Source organism: Corylus avellana, chromosome 3 (assembly GCF_965113065.1).
Source record: "Corylus avellana chromosome 3, dhCorAvel1.hap1.2, whole genome shotgun sequence".
Taxonomy (NCBI): Eukaryota; Viridiplantae; Streptophyta; class Magnoliopsida; order Fagales; family Betulaceae; genus Corylus; species Corylus avellana.
In genome coordinates, this window is record NC_142492.1 from 6599848 (window position 1) to 6618563 (window position 18716).

The following is an 18716-nucleotide window of genomic DNA, read 5'->3' on the forward strand; positions in this document are numbered from 1 at the left end:
GTTGTAAATTCCTTTAGTAGTTGCATATTTCTCTCTTTTGTGACACGTGTTTCTACCTCATAAATACAGTCCTCAATTCCTCCGGGCTCAACCGTGCTTCCACCTCCTCCTTAGCATCCTTTCATAAGAAAATCACTCCCCCTCCTCCCCGATAGGATTCACAATCAGCATACCTTCGAATCATTTTTTGTTCCTTAATGATTGAAACAAAGGTTGTTTGAGGCTTCTTTTCATTTACCATCCGGCAAAGATGTCGAAGTGTCCTAAGATTTTCAAAACCTCAGCAATTCCAATTAAGGATACTCAATGTGCTCAATCACCGCCATTACATTCGTGTAAGATTATTTCGTCCCTGCATAATGATATTCCCCCTTCTCTGCAACCTTTTATTCCCCCTTTTGGCCCTAGCCCAATTCTCGTCTCCACACTTTTCCATTTCTTCCCTAGCCCAGAGTCTTCATTCTTTCCATAATCATTTCCAAATCACTTCCTACTATTTTCCCCTCCCTATCGATCTACCTTTGAGATTGAAACATGCTTTTTTTTATTTTTTATTCATTAATTGCATTGGTATTCGACAATTCTCTACATTGATTTTCACCAATTCTCTCTTCCATTCTATCAAAGGCTTCCAAATTTGCAACAGAGAGAAGAGGGAGAGGGAGAGAGAGAGAGGAACCAATGGCTAGCCGATTATGATAAGAATATAATGGTTGAAATCGATTGAAAATCATAAAATATGGTAACTAAAGGGATAAATCAATCAATTCGAGGGGATTGAACTTCTAATTAATCATTTTGATTGGATCAACCTCTAATTGTTGCATAAAATACTTGATGTTTTTACTCATTGAATTGTCATACGACATCTACGTCATTTTATAGAGAATGTTACAACTTATTCAAAAAAAATAATTATTATATAATAATACCTAAGTTAAGGAGATTGTAATGATATACAATCATTATGATTATGAAAAACATTAAGGGAGGATATTATGAGGATATTTTAGGATCTTATCATCCCCCATCCTTTAAAGCTTTTGAGATAATTGGTAATTTAACAAGGTATTAAAGCCAAAAGTCCTAAGATCGAACTTTCAATTCACTCTCCATTCAAAATTAAATATTCCACGTATTGTGCTTCACTTATTAAAAGGGAGTTTAAGCCTACTTATAAGAGGGAGTGTTAAAGTATTGATTAAATTATCAAATTTACATTTTTCTATCCGCTTAAGTTTTTGAGATAAGTATTGATTTAACAAAAAGGAATATATAATTGCCTAATTTATGTTACATTGAAGGCATGTGATTGAGGTTGACTCATTAGTTTTGATAATTACTCCATTTCAATAAAAGCTAGTCACATTAATGGTGATATAGGATGATGATATCAAGAGGAAACCCCAATATTATGTCAATTGAGTATGTTAATGTAGTAGGGGAAGAATCGTGTTAACAAATTTATTGGATTAGTTAATCATATATAGTTTTGGTATAATATCTTTTCATAAGTAATGTAAGCGTAAGATGCCCCTAAGTATATATACAAATGAGCTCTCATAAGCAAAACCCCAAAAACAGGAAGAACACCCTCAACCCAACCAACCCAAAACGCTCACCAACCCAACACCCACGAGGCATCAAAGCCCTAAACACCCTCAACGCTAACAAGCATGAGCCTTTGCCCTTTCCACGACTAGACTATGATCCCTTCGCATCATAGTTAATAGAGCATTCTAAATTTAGTTTTGGTACAAGTTTCCCCCCACCTGGAGGAATTGCGGGCTGGGGGTGAAGTAGCCATTGCTGTTTCCATTGACGGCACCACTGCGTTGCATACATTGCATTTACATGCTTCCGGGAGAAAGTAGCTTTTTATGCAGCCTGCATCCCTATCTTCATTATGAATGTCTTAAAGTCTTTGAAAATCTAGCAATGCTTTTACCTTGTTGTTTGAGTTGTTTACTGGGAGGCATTTCAGTCTGCAATGAAAGCAGAATACCTGAGATTCATGGCCTGCCTTCTCTGAGGATATCATTCATAATTAGGAACTAAACATGGAGTTGAAGGTACGTAATCAAAGACAAATAACAAAATTTCCACCAGAATTTGCAACAATTGCTTTTCTAAAACACAGGTCATTGGGTAAGGAAGCGTATAAGATAGTAATTGCTCATTCCATGGCTTGAAAGCCTACCTTTTACTGTTCTATTTTGACCCGGAGGGATTGACCTTGTTATTTTGAGCGACAATAGAGGACAAAATATATAAATAGAAAAAAATGCTCATAAAAGCATATAAGCACCGGACTAGACTCACTCTTACAAAACTATGAAAGTGATGATGATTAGTGGGTGATTGACTTTCTTCCCCAAGATTGTTAGAAAATTTATTTATGGTAAGAGTAATGATATACATAATATACCACATTTATATCTCACAATTATTTTACAATGCTAAGTGCAAAACCCAAGTACATGCTATTGCAAGTAATAAAATTCTTGGTAAGACCGAGGTCGATTCATAGGGAATTGTAGATATTCAAGTAAAATTTATATTATCGTGCAAAGAAAAATAAAATGATTTGGTTTTTGTTTTCCACTAAGAGTGGAGCAATAGAGTGATTAGAATAACAAAATTAAATTAATTAAAATAGAGCAAATGAAAAATGAATGAGAAAAATCACTAGGTCTTCAAGGATCCACATAATATTCTATTAAGAATTCTTGAGACAGTTTTAATTTAACTAAGTAGAGAATCAACTCTCCTAATTGGAAGGTTTAACGATAAATTACTAATTAAAAATAAGGAAAAATTACAGTTTACCCCCCCAAAGTTGACAGCGTTTTTCAATTCGAACATCAAAGTTTCAATTTTTGCAATCCACCCCCACAAAGTTCCAATTTTTTTCAATTCGACCAATATCATCCCAAAATTCCCATATTGCCCCTGATTTTTTTTTTATTTTTTTATTTTTTATGAAAACGAAAACAAATTTGGGGGTGCAAAAATGACCAGATGACCAAAGGGGTGGCTACGGCCACCACGAATTTTTTTTAAAATTTTTTATAAAAAATAAAAAAATAAAAATTAGGGGCAATATGGGAAGTTTTGGATAAAATTGGTCAAATTGCAAAAATTTGGAACTTTGGGGGGGTGAATTGCAAAAATTGAAACTCTGGTGTTCGAATTGAAAAACGCTGTCAACTTTGAGGAGGTAAACTGTAATTTTTCCTAAAAATAAAGTAGATTGAGCATGAGTTTGATTCAAAATTTGATCTCAATTTCATGTTAAAAGAAATTAAGCATTCAATATAAATTCGAATCATAACAAATTAAACAAAAAATAATCATTTGATATAAACAAAAATGGTAATGAATCAAAAACATCTCGTCAACATTGAATCGATTGCAAATTAAAATCATTCCCAACAATCATTAATCTATGAAAAATATTGAACAGGGTCTCAAGAACACAAAATAATAATATTAAGTTTCACCCATAGCCCTAGCTAAAAGATTAGCCCCTCATAATCATGGAAATAAAATCCATGATTAAAAATGCTAACATTAAGCCAAAAAAAAAAAAAAAAAAAAAAAAAAAAACTAAGGAAAAAAATACTATTGGCCGAATTGGATAAGAACCCAACTTTTTTTTTTTTGACATGTTCACACAAGGAAATGGGAAGGGAGATTCGAATTAGTGACCTTCGCTTTATGAGGCATGGTCCACAACCGATTGAGCTACTTCTTGAGGATCGGGAGAGAACCCAACTTTCGGACTCAAGCTCTCCCCATCCGTCTCCTCTTGTTCATTTCATTGAATTAATACTTCTTTTAAACTTAAAATTTAGTAATTACATAATACTCTACAACTACTTGTAAAATGAAAGAATTATTACAAAGTAGGTATGAAAATGTTTAATTTAATAAAATAAAATTGCACATTTAAACTATATATTATCACCGATTTGATAGTATCAACCAATATTTGAATCAATTGTAACTTATGAGGGAAAGTTCCTAGCACATTCGTCGTCGTCGTCAAGCTAAATTGATTCTTTATTCCAGCCGGGTTTGTACACGTACGTTAATGGTTCTTTATGCTACCGAAAAGTTTGTCATCTTCAACACTAGAGTGCTGAATTTCGAATTTCTTCTATCTTCCTTCTTTTTTTATTTTTTATGATTATTTTTTGTATCTTTTTTAATGGCTAATTAAGGTAGAATGTGAAAAGATTTTCGTCTAACATTCTTTAGAGATTTCGTCCAATTTTATATGGCGCTTTGATGAAACACTACAAATTGTGTTTGTAAAGACCCATGCATCACATTTACCCTGCTTATGGTTTCTAGCGTACCAGCATTTTTGCCTTATTATTAAGTGTATATATTTTTGATCTCCTCATGATTTTTACTTTGATAAATGCTACACTAATTCTCCTAAAAAATTAATTCTCAAGTGATGTGTTACTATCCCATAAGATTTATTATTTTACGAAATATGTCATTATCTCATGAGATAATGACATCACTTACAAATCAAATTTTGAAAAAAAAAATGGTAAATATAACATTTTTCTTTTATTTTTTATGAAACTCGATGTCCAACTGTCCAAATACCCACTCCAATCCCTCGATGGCTCTAGGGGTGTTAAATGAACAAGTCGTTCGCAAGCGAGCTTGGGATCGACTAGTATAATTGTATAAAGCTTGGATAGTGCTCGACTTAATTAATAAATGAGGCGTTTCGTGAACACAAATACTGGCTCGAATATTAAACGAAGTAAGCTCGGTTAGGCTCGTGAGTAGCTTATATAAGGCTTAAATTGGTAATTGTTCACATAGTTGCTCATATTAATATTAAAAATTGATAATTTTTTTTTTCCTAATATCATCATTTTATTATAAAAGGATGCACATTCTCTTTCTTCGAAACTAAGTATCTTATTATCTTGACTCAGGCTCCATACTCGGCTAGCCTGACTAAACAAATGCTCGTATGCAAGCTAACTTCTTAGACCGTTTAACAGTACTTAAAATTTAAATTTAAAATAAAAATAAATAAGTTAAATATAAGAGCCAACTTGACTCGACTTATTAAGAGTATTTGGGTGGTTGTCGGGCTGGGGTGGCCGCATGGTCTGGGGGTGGCGGCCGGCCACCCCAAGTGAGGGAGGGCTGGCTAACCAGCCACCCCTTCAATTTTGTTCTTTTTTTTTTAAAAAAAAAATTAATTAATTTTTATTTATAATCTAGTGTACTTAAGTTTTAATAAATTTAGTTTAGATGTCACTTTTTTATTGGTCGCACAAAACGCCCCTCCCAATATAAGTTTTTCTCATAACTAAATACACTGGATTTTTGTTTAAACAAGCCCTCTCTCCGTGAATCTGCACAAGAGACCCAAATTGAAACCCACAGCCACTGTACACCGATGAAGAACCCACAGCCACAGCGGTAATTTTTCTCTCTTTTTTCTTTGTTTCCTTTTGATTTCTCTCCCAGCCGTGGAGAGAAGACTCAGCAGAAAAAACCAAAAAAAAAACTGAACAGGCCACAAACGAGTCTGGTCGTGTGTCTCGTCGTCGACTGATTTCCTCACCGACGACCGATTCCCGGCGATTCCGCCGGTGATTGACGCTGTATAATCTCCTGGTCTTCCTTCTTCGCCATTTGAGGTTCGTTTTTGAGCCCCTCTACGGTTGATTGTATCAGTATTCCAGATTGAGTTCGAAGACTACCAACCTAAATTCCTTTCTCAGCGGGTAACATAATCTCTCTTTGTTTTCTATCTCTTTGCCTAAATATCTATTTACACTTTGTCTAACCCTCTTTTTGGTTGATGAGAAAATCGAGCTAACGCAAATTCCTTTCTGTTTCATATGCTTTGTCCTTTGGGATTTTATTATTTTTTTTTTTCAGAAAATTTCGTATTGGGTTTTCCTAGAACTGGAAAACAGCCAAATATTTGTGCAAGTTATGTAACTTATGTTGTTTTGAGGCTCCCAAACTGTGAAAATTTCAAAAAGTTCTAAATTTAGAATTCTATTACAGTATTCTTGGGGATCAAACTAAGGTTTGTGCTATGTAAACATGTAATGATTAGTTGATTAAATTACAATCCACATCCACTAATAGGTGATATCTATTTCCAAGTAATCAACTTGGTCATGGGCGTATAATACTTATATATGGATAATAATAATATTCTCTGATTAGTATCAAAATATATTTTCACCATGCTTATGAATTTGAATGAAGACTTGCCCATTTTGAGATGATTAAAGCCAAATCTAATCAATCAATTTAAAAGCATATGTAAAATATCATCTAGCTATGAATAGACATTTCGGCAAGCCCCAAATAGAGATGGCCATGATGTTATCAGTTGGGAATGGTATATGAAATGGAACCCATAATACTACATATAATTTACTTTATTGTTGCTGATTTTGGTTAGCAAATTAGTTGCATGCATATGCATCTTTATGTGTTATCCATATAGAGCGTGTTATCTACTAGAGTTGAATTTGAATATTCTACATTAATTATCTTGAACTAATTCAAGTAATTACAAATTAGGTAGTTATGGTTATTTGGCAATTTGAATTGTCAGAGAGGGAAGCTCAGCCCTTGGTATATATATATATATGTGTGTGTGTGTGTGTGTGAGAGAGAGGAAAATGTTGATGCTCAAGAAACATAGTGGCGAAGCAGACAAGGAATAGTAGAAGTCCATTTTAGAAAACCAAGAAAAGTTCCAGGAAGTGCTTGAGAATGTTACAAAAAGTGTGGTTACCTTGGATTTTACTAGTTATTGGAACTTTACACTGCTTTCAAGGGAGTATGAATTAGAGGTCTTGAAAATATAGTTCCAATTTTGGGAGTTCTTAAGTGAAAGACGCATCAAGTTGAGGATAGGCATGATTTAAATCATTGGAAGTGCATAAAGTGAGCTTTTATAGTGCAATTAACATGAAAACGTGGTGCATTTGGAGCTTCCTTTTTTCATTTCAGGATCTTGCAGCAACTTTGATGATTAATGTATTATCCTCTAACCAAGGTTACATACTGAAGAAATACAATCATTAGTTAGTGTTATCTTATCCAAACCTGTCCCTGTGAGTATTTAGTTTGTAAGCTTTATGAGAACTTTTGTTAATGAATTTACTCCTCTCTTTAGTACAATTCTTATTACTTGCAAACAAACAAACAAAAAAAGGGAAAAAAAAAAAAAATCTCCATGAGGAATGGAATTAATCTTTCACATTTCGGCAAGATCTCAATGTGCTTCTTATTTGCTTCCTTAATTGGGTGGAATCATTTATCAGCATGGTAACATCATACCTAATTTAGATTGTTTATGTGCCATTCAGCCCGTCACCAGCACTTCCCTGGAACAGCACTGTAACACCGCACCACTCAACCACTGGTTTTGATATTTTGGGATCCCATAGCCGAATTACAACTCGGACTAAAGTTTGAGGTCTCCGAGCCCAATACATCAACACCCCTTTGCCTCCTTCTCGCTTTGGAAATCAACGACTGAGTGATCGCCGTTTCAGGCTTATTTGAAGAATGGGAGAGAGAAAGGTGCTAAACAAGTACTACCCGCCGGACTTTGACCCCTCGAAGCTTCCGCGGGTCCGGAGGCCCAAGAACCAGCAGATCAAGGTCCGCATGATGCTCCCCATGAGCATTCGCTGCAACACCTGCGGCAATTACATCTACAAGGGCACCAAGTTTAATTCCCGCAAAGAGGACGTCGTCGGCGAGGTTGTTTTTCTCTTTCCTTTGGCTTTAGGGCTTCCTAACAAAATTGAAAGCTTACATAACTGTTATATGTCCCAACATTGAAATTTTTTGTTACTATTAAATTTTCTTATTTATTTAAATTTTAGGGTTTTTGTCTTCTAAACGTGCTTAAGTTGATTGAACATAAATTTCAAGTTTAGCAGATTTTTCTTAGATAGAAATTTATCATTGGGCATTCTGAAATTTATCAATGGTCGCTCGGGTTGAGTTCTGAGCCATTGTTTCTTTTAAACCATGACTATTCTCTTGGTTTAATCTTAGTCCCATATCTTGTATAAAATTCATCCTATCCTAGCTCAGAGAAACATGCTGCTGTTGTTAAAAGATTTCTAGTGATATTGGTTGTTTAGAGCATAGAAGGTGACTAGAATGCCTTAGTGTCAGCCTTCATAGTTATTATTGCTTCTTGGTTTTGCCTATTCCGGTATAGTACTTGTGTGGCAGGTTTCTTAGTGCGAGATTTGAATATGTGATGTTTAGGTGAATTGTATTATTAATGTTTAATTATTTGCAGGCATATTTAGGAATTCCACTATTCCGATTCTATTTCAAATGTACAAGGTGCTCTGCTGAGCTCACGATGAAGACAGACCCTCAAAATTCAGACTATATCGTTGAGTCTGGTGCAACACGAAATTTCGAACCTTGGCGTGAAGAGGACGAGGTAAAAGTTTATCCTTCCGTATACAATTTTATATATCACATTGTTATTAGCATAGCTTGTGACTTCATTGATAAGTTATTCCTTTTATCAGCTAACAGAGTCGGAGAAACACAAAAGGGATGCTGAAGAGATGGGAGATGCGATGAAATCTTTGGAGAACAGAACCTTGGATTCAAAAAGAGAGATGGATATACTGGCTGCACTGGATGAGATGAAGTCTATGAAGGTACTTGCTTTAGTAAATGTGTTTTATGTAATAGGGCATCCATTTGACAGTGGAACAAATTGGAATCTTTAAGGGCTTGAATAGCTTTGTAACTTGTCTTTTAGACATGTTGCCATGAAATCATCATCCCGTGTATGATATTTTTGTTTTTATTTATCAATTAACACATTGATGAAAACCCGAAGGCAATGAGAATTTGGTACTAATGCGTGTTTCCCCCCTGTTTTTGCAGTCCAGACATGCAACTGTGAGTGTAGATGCCATGCTTGAGGCCTTGCAGCATACAGCTGTGCAAAAGGTATGACTGATCTGCTCTATATATAGATTAGTGTTGCTCTATGTATAAATTACAGTCCAGACATGTCTATCAGTAAATCCCAAAGGGCTGCATGTCACCATTCCATTGGATTAGTAGAGTTGTTTACATATGGTAAGCCTTGTATGTTTAAAAAACTTTTGTTTTGTGTGTTACTGGTGAGTACTTGGTCATAGAAGATGAGGAATTTCCAATGCAGTTATGGCATACAAGATTGGGTCAAATTACCCTTTGCAATCAAGCATAATGGACATATGGATTGATTTGTCCCGACTACTAGATATTGTTTCTTTCTTCAACCGGTCACATGATCTAATTCTGTAATGTTGCTTCAGTTGTGGCTAACCGGTCCTTAGCTGCCTGGACTGTATCAGTATTCCAGTCCGTGAGAAGTTCTTCAAAGTTCAAAGAACCACGATGATTCTATTTATTCTGTGAACTTCTTTCGCCGTTACTTTGTGGGGAAGACGAAGATTTATGGGGTGGGGATGAAGGAGATTTTCCTTCCCCTTTGGTTGGTTTCCCTCTTGCCACCCGCTTAGACTAGGCTTTGATGGGAGATCCATGTGAGGGGATTGATGTTGCCCCTCGGAAGGTTAAGGGTAGAAGGGAGCTTAGGAACCTAGAATGCTCTATTGACTATAATGTTAAAGGAGCATCCTCTAGGCGGGGGAAAGGTAAGACTCTCGCTTTCTAGTGTTGAGTGCCTTGGCGGGTGTCGGGCTCTATTGTATTGTGGGCTTTGATTTTGAGGGCATGTCGAGTGTTGGGTTTTGTGGGTGGCCTTGTTGTTTCGTTTGGGTTTCTTGCTTGTTTGGAGCCTCTTTGTGTATAATGCTTGTGTACTTAGGGGTGTCTTACACTTTTTAATAATATAAATTCATTACTTATAAAAAAAAAATCATATTGTTCTGACAATTAATGATTTGTATGTTTACAGGAGAAAAAGTTGGAAGAAGAGGATGAAGCACTTATAAAATCAATATTTCATGTCAGTACAGCCATTCTACTTTTACAGTCCTCTTCTCCTTCTTTTTGTTGGGGGATATTTGTTTCTAAGTTAGTTTACTTTGTTAAATCTTTTGCAGAATTCAAAAGATTATGTTCGAAGAATTCATGATGAAGATCTTGACGATGATGAAGATATGATTCAGCTTTCAAGTGGCAATGGTGAAACATCTTTTGATCAACCAAAGGTATAGTTATGTTGTAATAATAGTTTGTGTATTGTTTTGGGATAACCTTTATTTTAGGTTCCTTGGTGGTGGAAAAAAAGTTATTGGTTTTTTAAGCGGACTGCCTTTCTCTTCCAAATTTTAAGCGGACTACCTTTTTGAACCAGACCCTTAGTTTTCCAAACGGTAAACTTTATTTTGTAAATCATGGTTTTGAAATTGGCTGCTTAATTTAGTGGAATATTCAAATTTTCTGATTTTGCTGGCTTATATAACACTTCTGAAATTGAAATTATGACCTTCCCATTGAATTCGAGAGTTACCAGTGAGATAAAAATGGTTTTCTTGCAGTCATATAAATCGAAAGGAACATAAAAAATAAAAAGGATGTGAAGCTGAAATTAGTATTGGGAACTGCTATAAAATAGATTATAGTCACTCTTACTTTGCTTTCCAGATGAAGAGAAAAAATTCTTTTTCTTTTGGATTTTAGAGACCATTCGGATGATTTTACATGCTTTTCAGATGCATTCTGGCATGCTTACAAGTTAAAACTTGCTTATCGATTTGTTCCTTCCCTGCCCCCTTCTTTCCTCTATTGTAAATCATAGTGATATGCATGGCTTCTAAGTGAAAAGAACTTCATAAGTTATAGTCTTTCATAATGGTTACATATATGCTCCCTCCATTCTTTTTATTTGTTGTTTGTAACTTTTACTTTTTAAATGGGCTTCATCAATTGTTTTCTCATGACAATAAAGACTGTTACTTTCCAAAACTACCCATGATTTTTTGGTGCTTTATTCTGTGTGTTATTTAATTTTTTGCTTTATTCTTTGTTAACTAATACTACAAATTAGATTGCGGGACATCCCAAAGAGGAATAATCTGTGAACTTATGTTTGCACATGATTCCAATGCAGAGGAGAAAGGTCTCTGAAGAGCTTCCTGGTAACCCGACAGATTCTTTGGCAAGAGCAACTTCTGCTGATTGTCCCACCAACAAAGGTCTGTGACATGTTAGATTTTTTTCCCCTTCGTACTATAGAGAAGTTGGAGTGCATTGCCATTATTCATTGGAATTGGGGGTTGGGGGTGGGGTTTGAAGTAGTCATCGCTGTTTCCATTGACAGCACCACTGCCTTACATACATTGCACGTGCATGCTTCCGACTGAAAGTACTAGCTTTCTCTGCAGTCTGCATCCTATCTTCTTTATGAATGTCTTATAGTATTTGAAAATCTAGCAATGCTTTTACCTTGTTGTTTGAGTTGTTGACTGGGAGGCATTACAGTCTGCAATGAAAACAGAATACCAGAGATTCACGGGCCTTCTCTGAGGATATCATTCATAATTAGGAACTAAACATGTAGTTGAAGGGATGTAATCAAAGATGAATAACAAAAGTCCCCTTGAATTTGCAACAATTGCTTTTCTAAAACACAGTTCAATGGGAAACGAAGCGTATCCGATAGTAATTCCTCATTCCATGGCTTGAAAGCCAACCTTTTACTGTTCTATTTGACCCAGAAGGATAGTCCTTGTTATTTTGAGCCGACATCCATAAAATTCAATGGTCATTATTATTGGCATTTTGCTCTATGAATGGAATTACTGGTCAATAAGTTTTTGAGCTGAAACTAATGAACTTTATTACACCTTTTTCTATTGGAGTTTAAATTGCGATATTGCTGCTCAAGTTACATGTATTTCTCCCATCTAGACGATTGATTCCTAAATATAATATAGATGATTTGATCTAAATTTGATTTCATCTGGCCTGTTCTAACAAAGCAAATACGAAACTAGGTCTTTATCTGTTTCAATGAGTATACCAATGTCACTGAGACATGAATTTTAGCTGTTTCTTAGGAAATACCATTGGTAATAAATACCTTGGGTAAAGGAGCAGAAGGTATACTATTTATTATGAGAAAGATTACTTTGAGCACAAGGTAATATATTAATTTGTAGTGCTACTGTTGACTGCAAGGCAAATTATATAATTTCTTTATCTTTTTTTCTGTTTCTAAAATATTGCATAAATTAGTTTGGATCATTTGCGGTATTTCCCATCAGAGTAGCGAGATTCATGTTGAATGTTTGGTTGTTGACAGAAAATGAAGGTGGTTCAGGGGCTCCTGGTGATGCTAAGTTAGTAATCAAGTCTTCAACCGTTAGGATTTCGGTTGTTAAGAAAGCAGCCTCTGACGATAGCAATTCAGCGAAACTGGAGAAGAAAGATAACACAAGTAAACTACCAGTTGTTCCAGAAGATAGCAGTCTAAAGCATACAAGCACTGGACTAGCCTCACTCTTACAAAACTATGAGAGTGATGACGATTAGTGGGTGATTTTAAGGTAGATTGTGTATAACCATTACTTTCTTCTGCAAGATTGTTAGAAAATTCATTTATGGTAAGAGTAATGGTATATTTTACATTTGTATCTCCCAACTATCTAACAATGTTGATGTGACAATATCAACTAATGTTTGTCATCTTCAATACAAGAGTGCTGAATTTGGCGATTTCTTTTATTTTTTAATTATTATTATTGAATTAATTCTTGCATCTTTTTTAATGGCCAATCAAGGTAGAATCTGATAAGATTTACGTCGAACATTCTTTAGAGTTTTTGTAATGATCACATCCATGGACCAATTTTGTATGGAACCAATTTTATATGGCTTTTGGATGAAACTCAACAAATTGTGTTTCTAATGGCCAATGCTCGTTTCTAAAAAAAAATGAGATTGAGGTACAAGTGATGGAGATGTTTTCCGTGGGGCTCATTTAACCGAGCACAAGTCTTTTTTCCTCAGCAATTTTATTGGTAAAAAAGAAATGGACGGGTCGTGGCGATTTTGTATTGATTATTTAGCATTGAACATAGTCACCCTTAAGGACCAATCTCCAATACCCATGGTAGATGACATGTTGGATGAGTTGCATGGGGTACTACCACCAAATACGAGCAGGGCCGACTCAGGCCCTAGGCGAGTTAGGCCCTCGCCTAGGGCCCCCAATTTAATAAGGCCTAAAAATTTTTTTTTGAGTTAAAAAAAATTTATTTTTGACCAAAAAAAAAATTGAAGGCCCAAATGTTATTTAATAGGGCCTAAAAATTTTTTTTATCCAAATTTAATGCCTCAATTTAATAAGACCCCAATTAATAAGCTCACTATAAATTTTAAAAATAATTCAAAAAATAAATTAAAAAAGGACAAAGCATTAAAGCCTTATACATCATTACGCCAATTTCCTAAAGCTCCTGATGCTACAGTACACGCCTGACGCTACAGTATACGCCTACATCATTCATTCATCCTCTTGCCCTCTTTATAGAAATTTTTTGTTTTTGATGAGAAAATATAAACGTTATAAATAAAATATTACCATTTATTTTCTATTTATTATTTAGCCATCTAGGGAAAGTCAAGAGCCAAAAATATAAACTGCTGTCAACTATGGGCATTTTAAATATCAGTCTCTATATTTTCCACTTTACCTCTCCTCTTTGCTTGCTCTTTTATGAGTTTTTCTTCTCTGCCTATCTCATCATTTTCTGTTCCTCTCCGACTCCGAGTGACTAAGTCTCTTGTCCTATCTCCAAGAACTGCTTCATAATTCCTTTGCCAAATCAGGTTTTATTGTTCTATTTTTGTCATTTATTTTATTATAGTTATAATTTTTTTTTGATAAATCAAGTTTGTTTAATTTGTTAGTATTTTTAATTAAACATGTCTACTAGAAAATATGCATTTGGATATGAAAAACTTAAAAAAAAAAAAAATTAAAAAATTAAAAAAAAAAAAAGACAAATTGATTGAATCTAAAAAAGGAGCTCTAAATAAATTTGTTATTAGCAATAAACAAAATATTGAGGATAATTTAGGTGAAAAACTCATAAATGAACAAGAAACTCATCAAAAAGAATTAGAAGATAATGAAAATGTTATTGATGTATCTAAATCTATTGCTATATATATATATATATATATATATATATATATTTGTTACTTAAAAAAAAAAAAAAAAAAAAAAAAAAATTTAGGCCCAATTTCAAAGTTTTGCCTAAGGCCCCAAAATAGGTTGAGCCGGCCCTGAATACGAGTGCTCCCCAATGATATTCCCAAAACGGCATTTTGAACCCTACTTTTCAAGCGTGCTCTCCAATGATATTCCCAAAATGGCATTTTGAACCCTACATTTCAAGCGGTCATGAATGTTGAATGAGGTATTTCAGCCCTATTTATGGAAAGTTTTTTTTAGTATTATTATTATTTGTGTTTTTCTTTTTTTATGATAACCTAATCTACAATAGAAAGTGGGAGGAGCATAAGGACCATCTCCAAAGAGTTTTAGAGGTATCAAGTGCTCGTCAATTTTTTTGTAATGCCCTCCAAATGCGTATTCGGGTTCGTGAGCTGGACTATTTGGGCCACATCGTTTCCTATGAAGGTGTGTGGATAATCGTGAAATTGAAGCAATGCAATCTTGGCCCACACCAAAATTCATTACATAACTCCAAAAAATATTGTGTCTCATCGGTTATTACTACAAATTTGTACGGAATTATAAACTTATTGCGGCTCCTTTGACTGAATTACTAAAGAGGGAAAGTTTTGGGTGAATCCCTTTTGAAGAATTAAAATGGGCCTATGGCAATTGCATGATTTTGCATAATGATAGAATTCCAAAGATGCTCTTTACAAAGTCAAATTCTTCTCTCAAAGTTATTGCAGTATAATCTCTTTCACAGGATACATCAAGCACAATCTACTCGATTGTAATCATATTTTCAAATATAACACAAATCAAATTTACAAATCTTTGATTTTTTTTTTTTCTCACTCTCCTCAATGTAAGCGCACAAACAACGGCAAAAAATAACAATTTTATATTTATTTATTGAAAAAAGTTCACATATTTTTCTCAAATTATCACTCAATTGATAATATCCTCCCAAACTTTCAATTAGGACTGTTCCTCAGCAAACTACCAAAAATTGCCAATATCCCCCAATGACGAAAATTCCCTTAATAAAATAGAATAATTAAAAGAAAAAAAAACTATTTTTTAAATAATAATAAAAAAAACGAAGGTATGGAAATTTTAAAAAAGTTCGCTTTTTTCCTTAAAGATTTTTTTTTTTTTCAAATTTATTGGAGTGTTTTGGTTTTATTAAAAAATTTTAATGTTATTTTTGTCTTTTTGCTATCGTGGGGGACATTGTCAAATTTTTTGTAGCTTAAAAGGGATATTGTTGTAATTGAAAGTTTTAGGGCAGAAAAATTGTCTATTGACTGGTAGTTTGATGAGGTATATAAACTTTTTTCTTATTTATTTAAAAGATTGATCATGATATCCAACGCCGAGCTGGGGAGCATGTCGAAAATGGGAAAAAAAGATAAACTATAAGGGTTTTATTAACTCAGTAATTATTAGTTTATTTACGACGTTATTCCTTATTATTGCCATTTCATACCTCCATTCACATGAGCATCACGTATGATAGTGTTGCAGCCACAATATCGGTAACTTTCAATCTCGTCGAGGGGAAAAAAAAAAAAAGTTTGACAAGCTATATACATTAGAGAAAACGAAGAAGTGTTGTACTGTTGCTGCAAGGAGTATTACAGTTATTATTATTATTATTATTATTATTATGTTTTTATAAATTGATGTTAGCCAACTAAATTAACAATTAAATTTATATGTTAAATTTTGTTATTTAATTGTTTACCTACTAATTATTTAATGATTGACATAATAAATATTAGGGGAAAATCTACATACCTCCCTCAAACTATTACTTAATTGACAATGTTCTCCCAAACTTTCAATTATGATAGTGTCCCCCCCAAATTACCAAAAATTGTCAATGTTTCTCCCAATGACAAAACTACCCTTAGTAAAATAAAAACAAAAAATACTAAAACTACTAGAAAAAATGGCCAAATTTAAAAATTGAAAAAAAAAAAAAAATCTTTTTTTATAAGAAAAAGATTAAAAAATTTCGATTTTTTTTTTTTAATTGAAGTTTTCGGTTTTTTTTTTTTTTTTTTTTTTAATTTTTTTTTACAAAATAAAAATTTACGTTTTAAAAAAATAATTTTTTTCTTTGAATTTTTAAGGGTATTATGTTTGTTTGATTGAAAAATTTAGAGGGTCATTTTTGTCTTTTAGCTTGCTTTAAGGAGGATATTGACAATGTTTTAGTAGTTTGGGAGGGAAATTGTTTCAATTGAATTTTTTTTTTTTTTTTTTTTTTGGTGGGAGTCGGGGGAAGGAACACTATCAATTGGATGGTAATTTGAGAAAGGTATGTGGACTTTACCCAAAACAATTCGTTTTAAAAAATCATTATTTTTTTCTTGTTTTCGAATTTATAAGGGTAGTATTTTTGTCTGATCGAAAATCTTATAGGGTCATTTTTGTCTTTTTGCTCGCCTTTGGTGACATTGACAATGTTTTAGTAGTTTTTTGAAAGGAGGGGAGAGGGGGACAATTGTTACAATTGAAAGTTTGGGAGGACATTGTCAATTAGGTGGTAGTTTGAGAGTGTATGTAGACTTTACCCTAATATTATATTAATTGCTAAGTGAATTTTATAAAAAGATTGTAGTAAAAATTATAGTACCCCAAAAATTTCTTTTCTTCATGTGTAGTGTATTTAGATAGAATAATATTAGTCCATCTATATTTCATTAGAGCGTTTTTATTAGCTTCCTTATCCAAATACATATCACATTAATTTTCCTTATTTTTTTTATATACCAATTAAATATTATTTCTTTACAAAATAAAAGTTTCCTACTTACCCTCACATTTTTTACAAAATACTAACACAGTCCCTAATGAAAGGCAAAGAGAAGAGAGATGCTAGAGGAAAGAGATATTATGTTAAAATAATAGATAAGAAAGCTATAAGGAGCTTGCTTAATATACCCAATGTTTAGGAAGTTGGTGTAAGTGATTTTTCGTTGGTTTTTTATAAATATTTTCTATTTTTAAGAACGGGAAGTAGCTTTAAGGTAATTGTTGTGAATACTCTTAGTAAAAAGGACTTCGTAAGTTCGAGTCTTTTATGGATTTGGCTTCTATGTAGTAGAGTAAAGTACTACCGCATATCTATGGGATCTAGATCCTCTTCGGTCCAAAATGGACTGTAGAGTATCCAGTTAATGGTTAGGATTTCTTGCAAAATATGGGATATCTGTTCCACTAATAAAAAAACAAAAAACATATTATTGGAGATTAAAAAAGAAAATAATAATAAAAAAAAATCATTTTTGCCCTAGGGGGTGGCCAGCCACCACATTTTTGCCCTAAGGGTGGCCGAACCACCCCCAAGGGCCAAATGAAAAAAAAGAAGGAAAATTACCCTTTACCCTTCAAAGTTTGGGGCAATTTTTAATTCGACCTCTAATGTTTCAATTTTTGCAATGCACCCCCCAAACTTGCAATTTTTTTTCAATTCGACCAATGTTATCCTAAAATTCTCATATTGCCCATATATATATATATATATATATATATATATATATATAAAGATAAAGAAAATTTGGGGGTGCAAAAATGGCTAGATGGCCAAAGCCACCCCAATTTTTTTTTTTTTAAAAAATTTTTTAATTAAAAAAAAATTATGGGCAATATGAGAATTTTGGGATAACATTGGTTGAATTGAAAAAAAAATTGCAAGTTTTGAGGGGTGCATCGCAAAAATTGAAATATTAGAGGTGTCATATTGAAAATCGTCCCAAACTGGGAGGGGGTAAAGTGTATTTTTCAAAAAAAAAAAAAAAATTCTAGGATTTGCCTTTGGGGGTGGCCGAACTATTCCCAAGGGCCATGGGGTGGCTTCGGCCAACCCAGATGGGCCGGTGTGGGGTGGCTGAAGCTGGTCTAGGGTGGCCAAAGCCATCCCCAGGCCCAACGGGGGTGGCTCCACCCTCTTTTGCAAGTTGGGGGTGGCTGTACCATCCCCATAAGCTATGGGGTGGTTTGGCCACCCTTAGCTGGCCATTGGGAGTGGCTCTTTAGCTAAAATGGGAGTGACTAATTATGGGCCACCCCTTTACTTTACTATTATTATTATGAGCCGTGATTCAGAGCACGCTAGATAGCAAATTTTATTTTTTTTAATATATATATATATATATATATATATATATATATATATATATTACCAGCGTGCTCGTGCTATTTATCTTCACCCTATTATTATTATCCTAAATAATATAATATTTTATTTATTTTTACTAGTGAGAAGAAATCCTAGTCATTCTGCGGACTGCCGTAGTATTTTTGGAAGGTATAGATTTTATCAAGGGGTTTTTAACCAAAAACCTTAAAAGGGTTTACCAAAAAGCGAGGCCAAACATGTTTTTACTTTCAGTCTTTCAGATTCACTTTTGTACACACAGACACAGACACATTTACCCTCTCTCACACGCATAGAGGCCCCTCTCCATTTGTCTGTGTTCTAAAGCTTCAACTCCCATCAATT

The 18716-nt window shown here is 33.9% G+C and overlaps 1 protein-coding gene across 1 annotated transcript; it reads left to right on the forward strand.

The window, feature by feature from the left end:
- Positions 1-5373: 5373 nt before the first annotated feature.
- On the forward strand, positions 5374-12741 carry LOC132175978 (uncharacterized). The gene is made up of 10 exons (XM_088514921.1): positions 5374-5463; positions 5560-5771; positions 7383-7782; positions 8336-8485; positions 8577-8711; positions 8944-9009; positions 9968-10018; positions 10116-10223; positions 11126-11210; positions 12320-12741. Exons 3-10 carry the CDS (start codon positions 7585-7587, stop codon positions 12547-12549), a joined length of 1023 nt encoding a protein of 340 aa, XP_088371047.1. The 5' UTR covers positions 5374-5463; positions 5560-5771; positions 7383-7584; the 3' UTR covers positions 12550-12741.
- The last annotated feature ends 5975 nt before the right edge of the window (positions 12742-18716 follow it).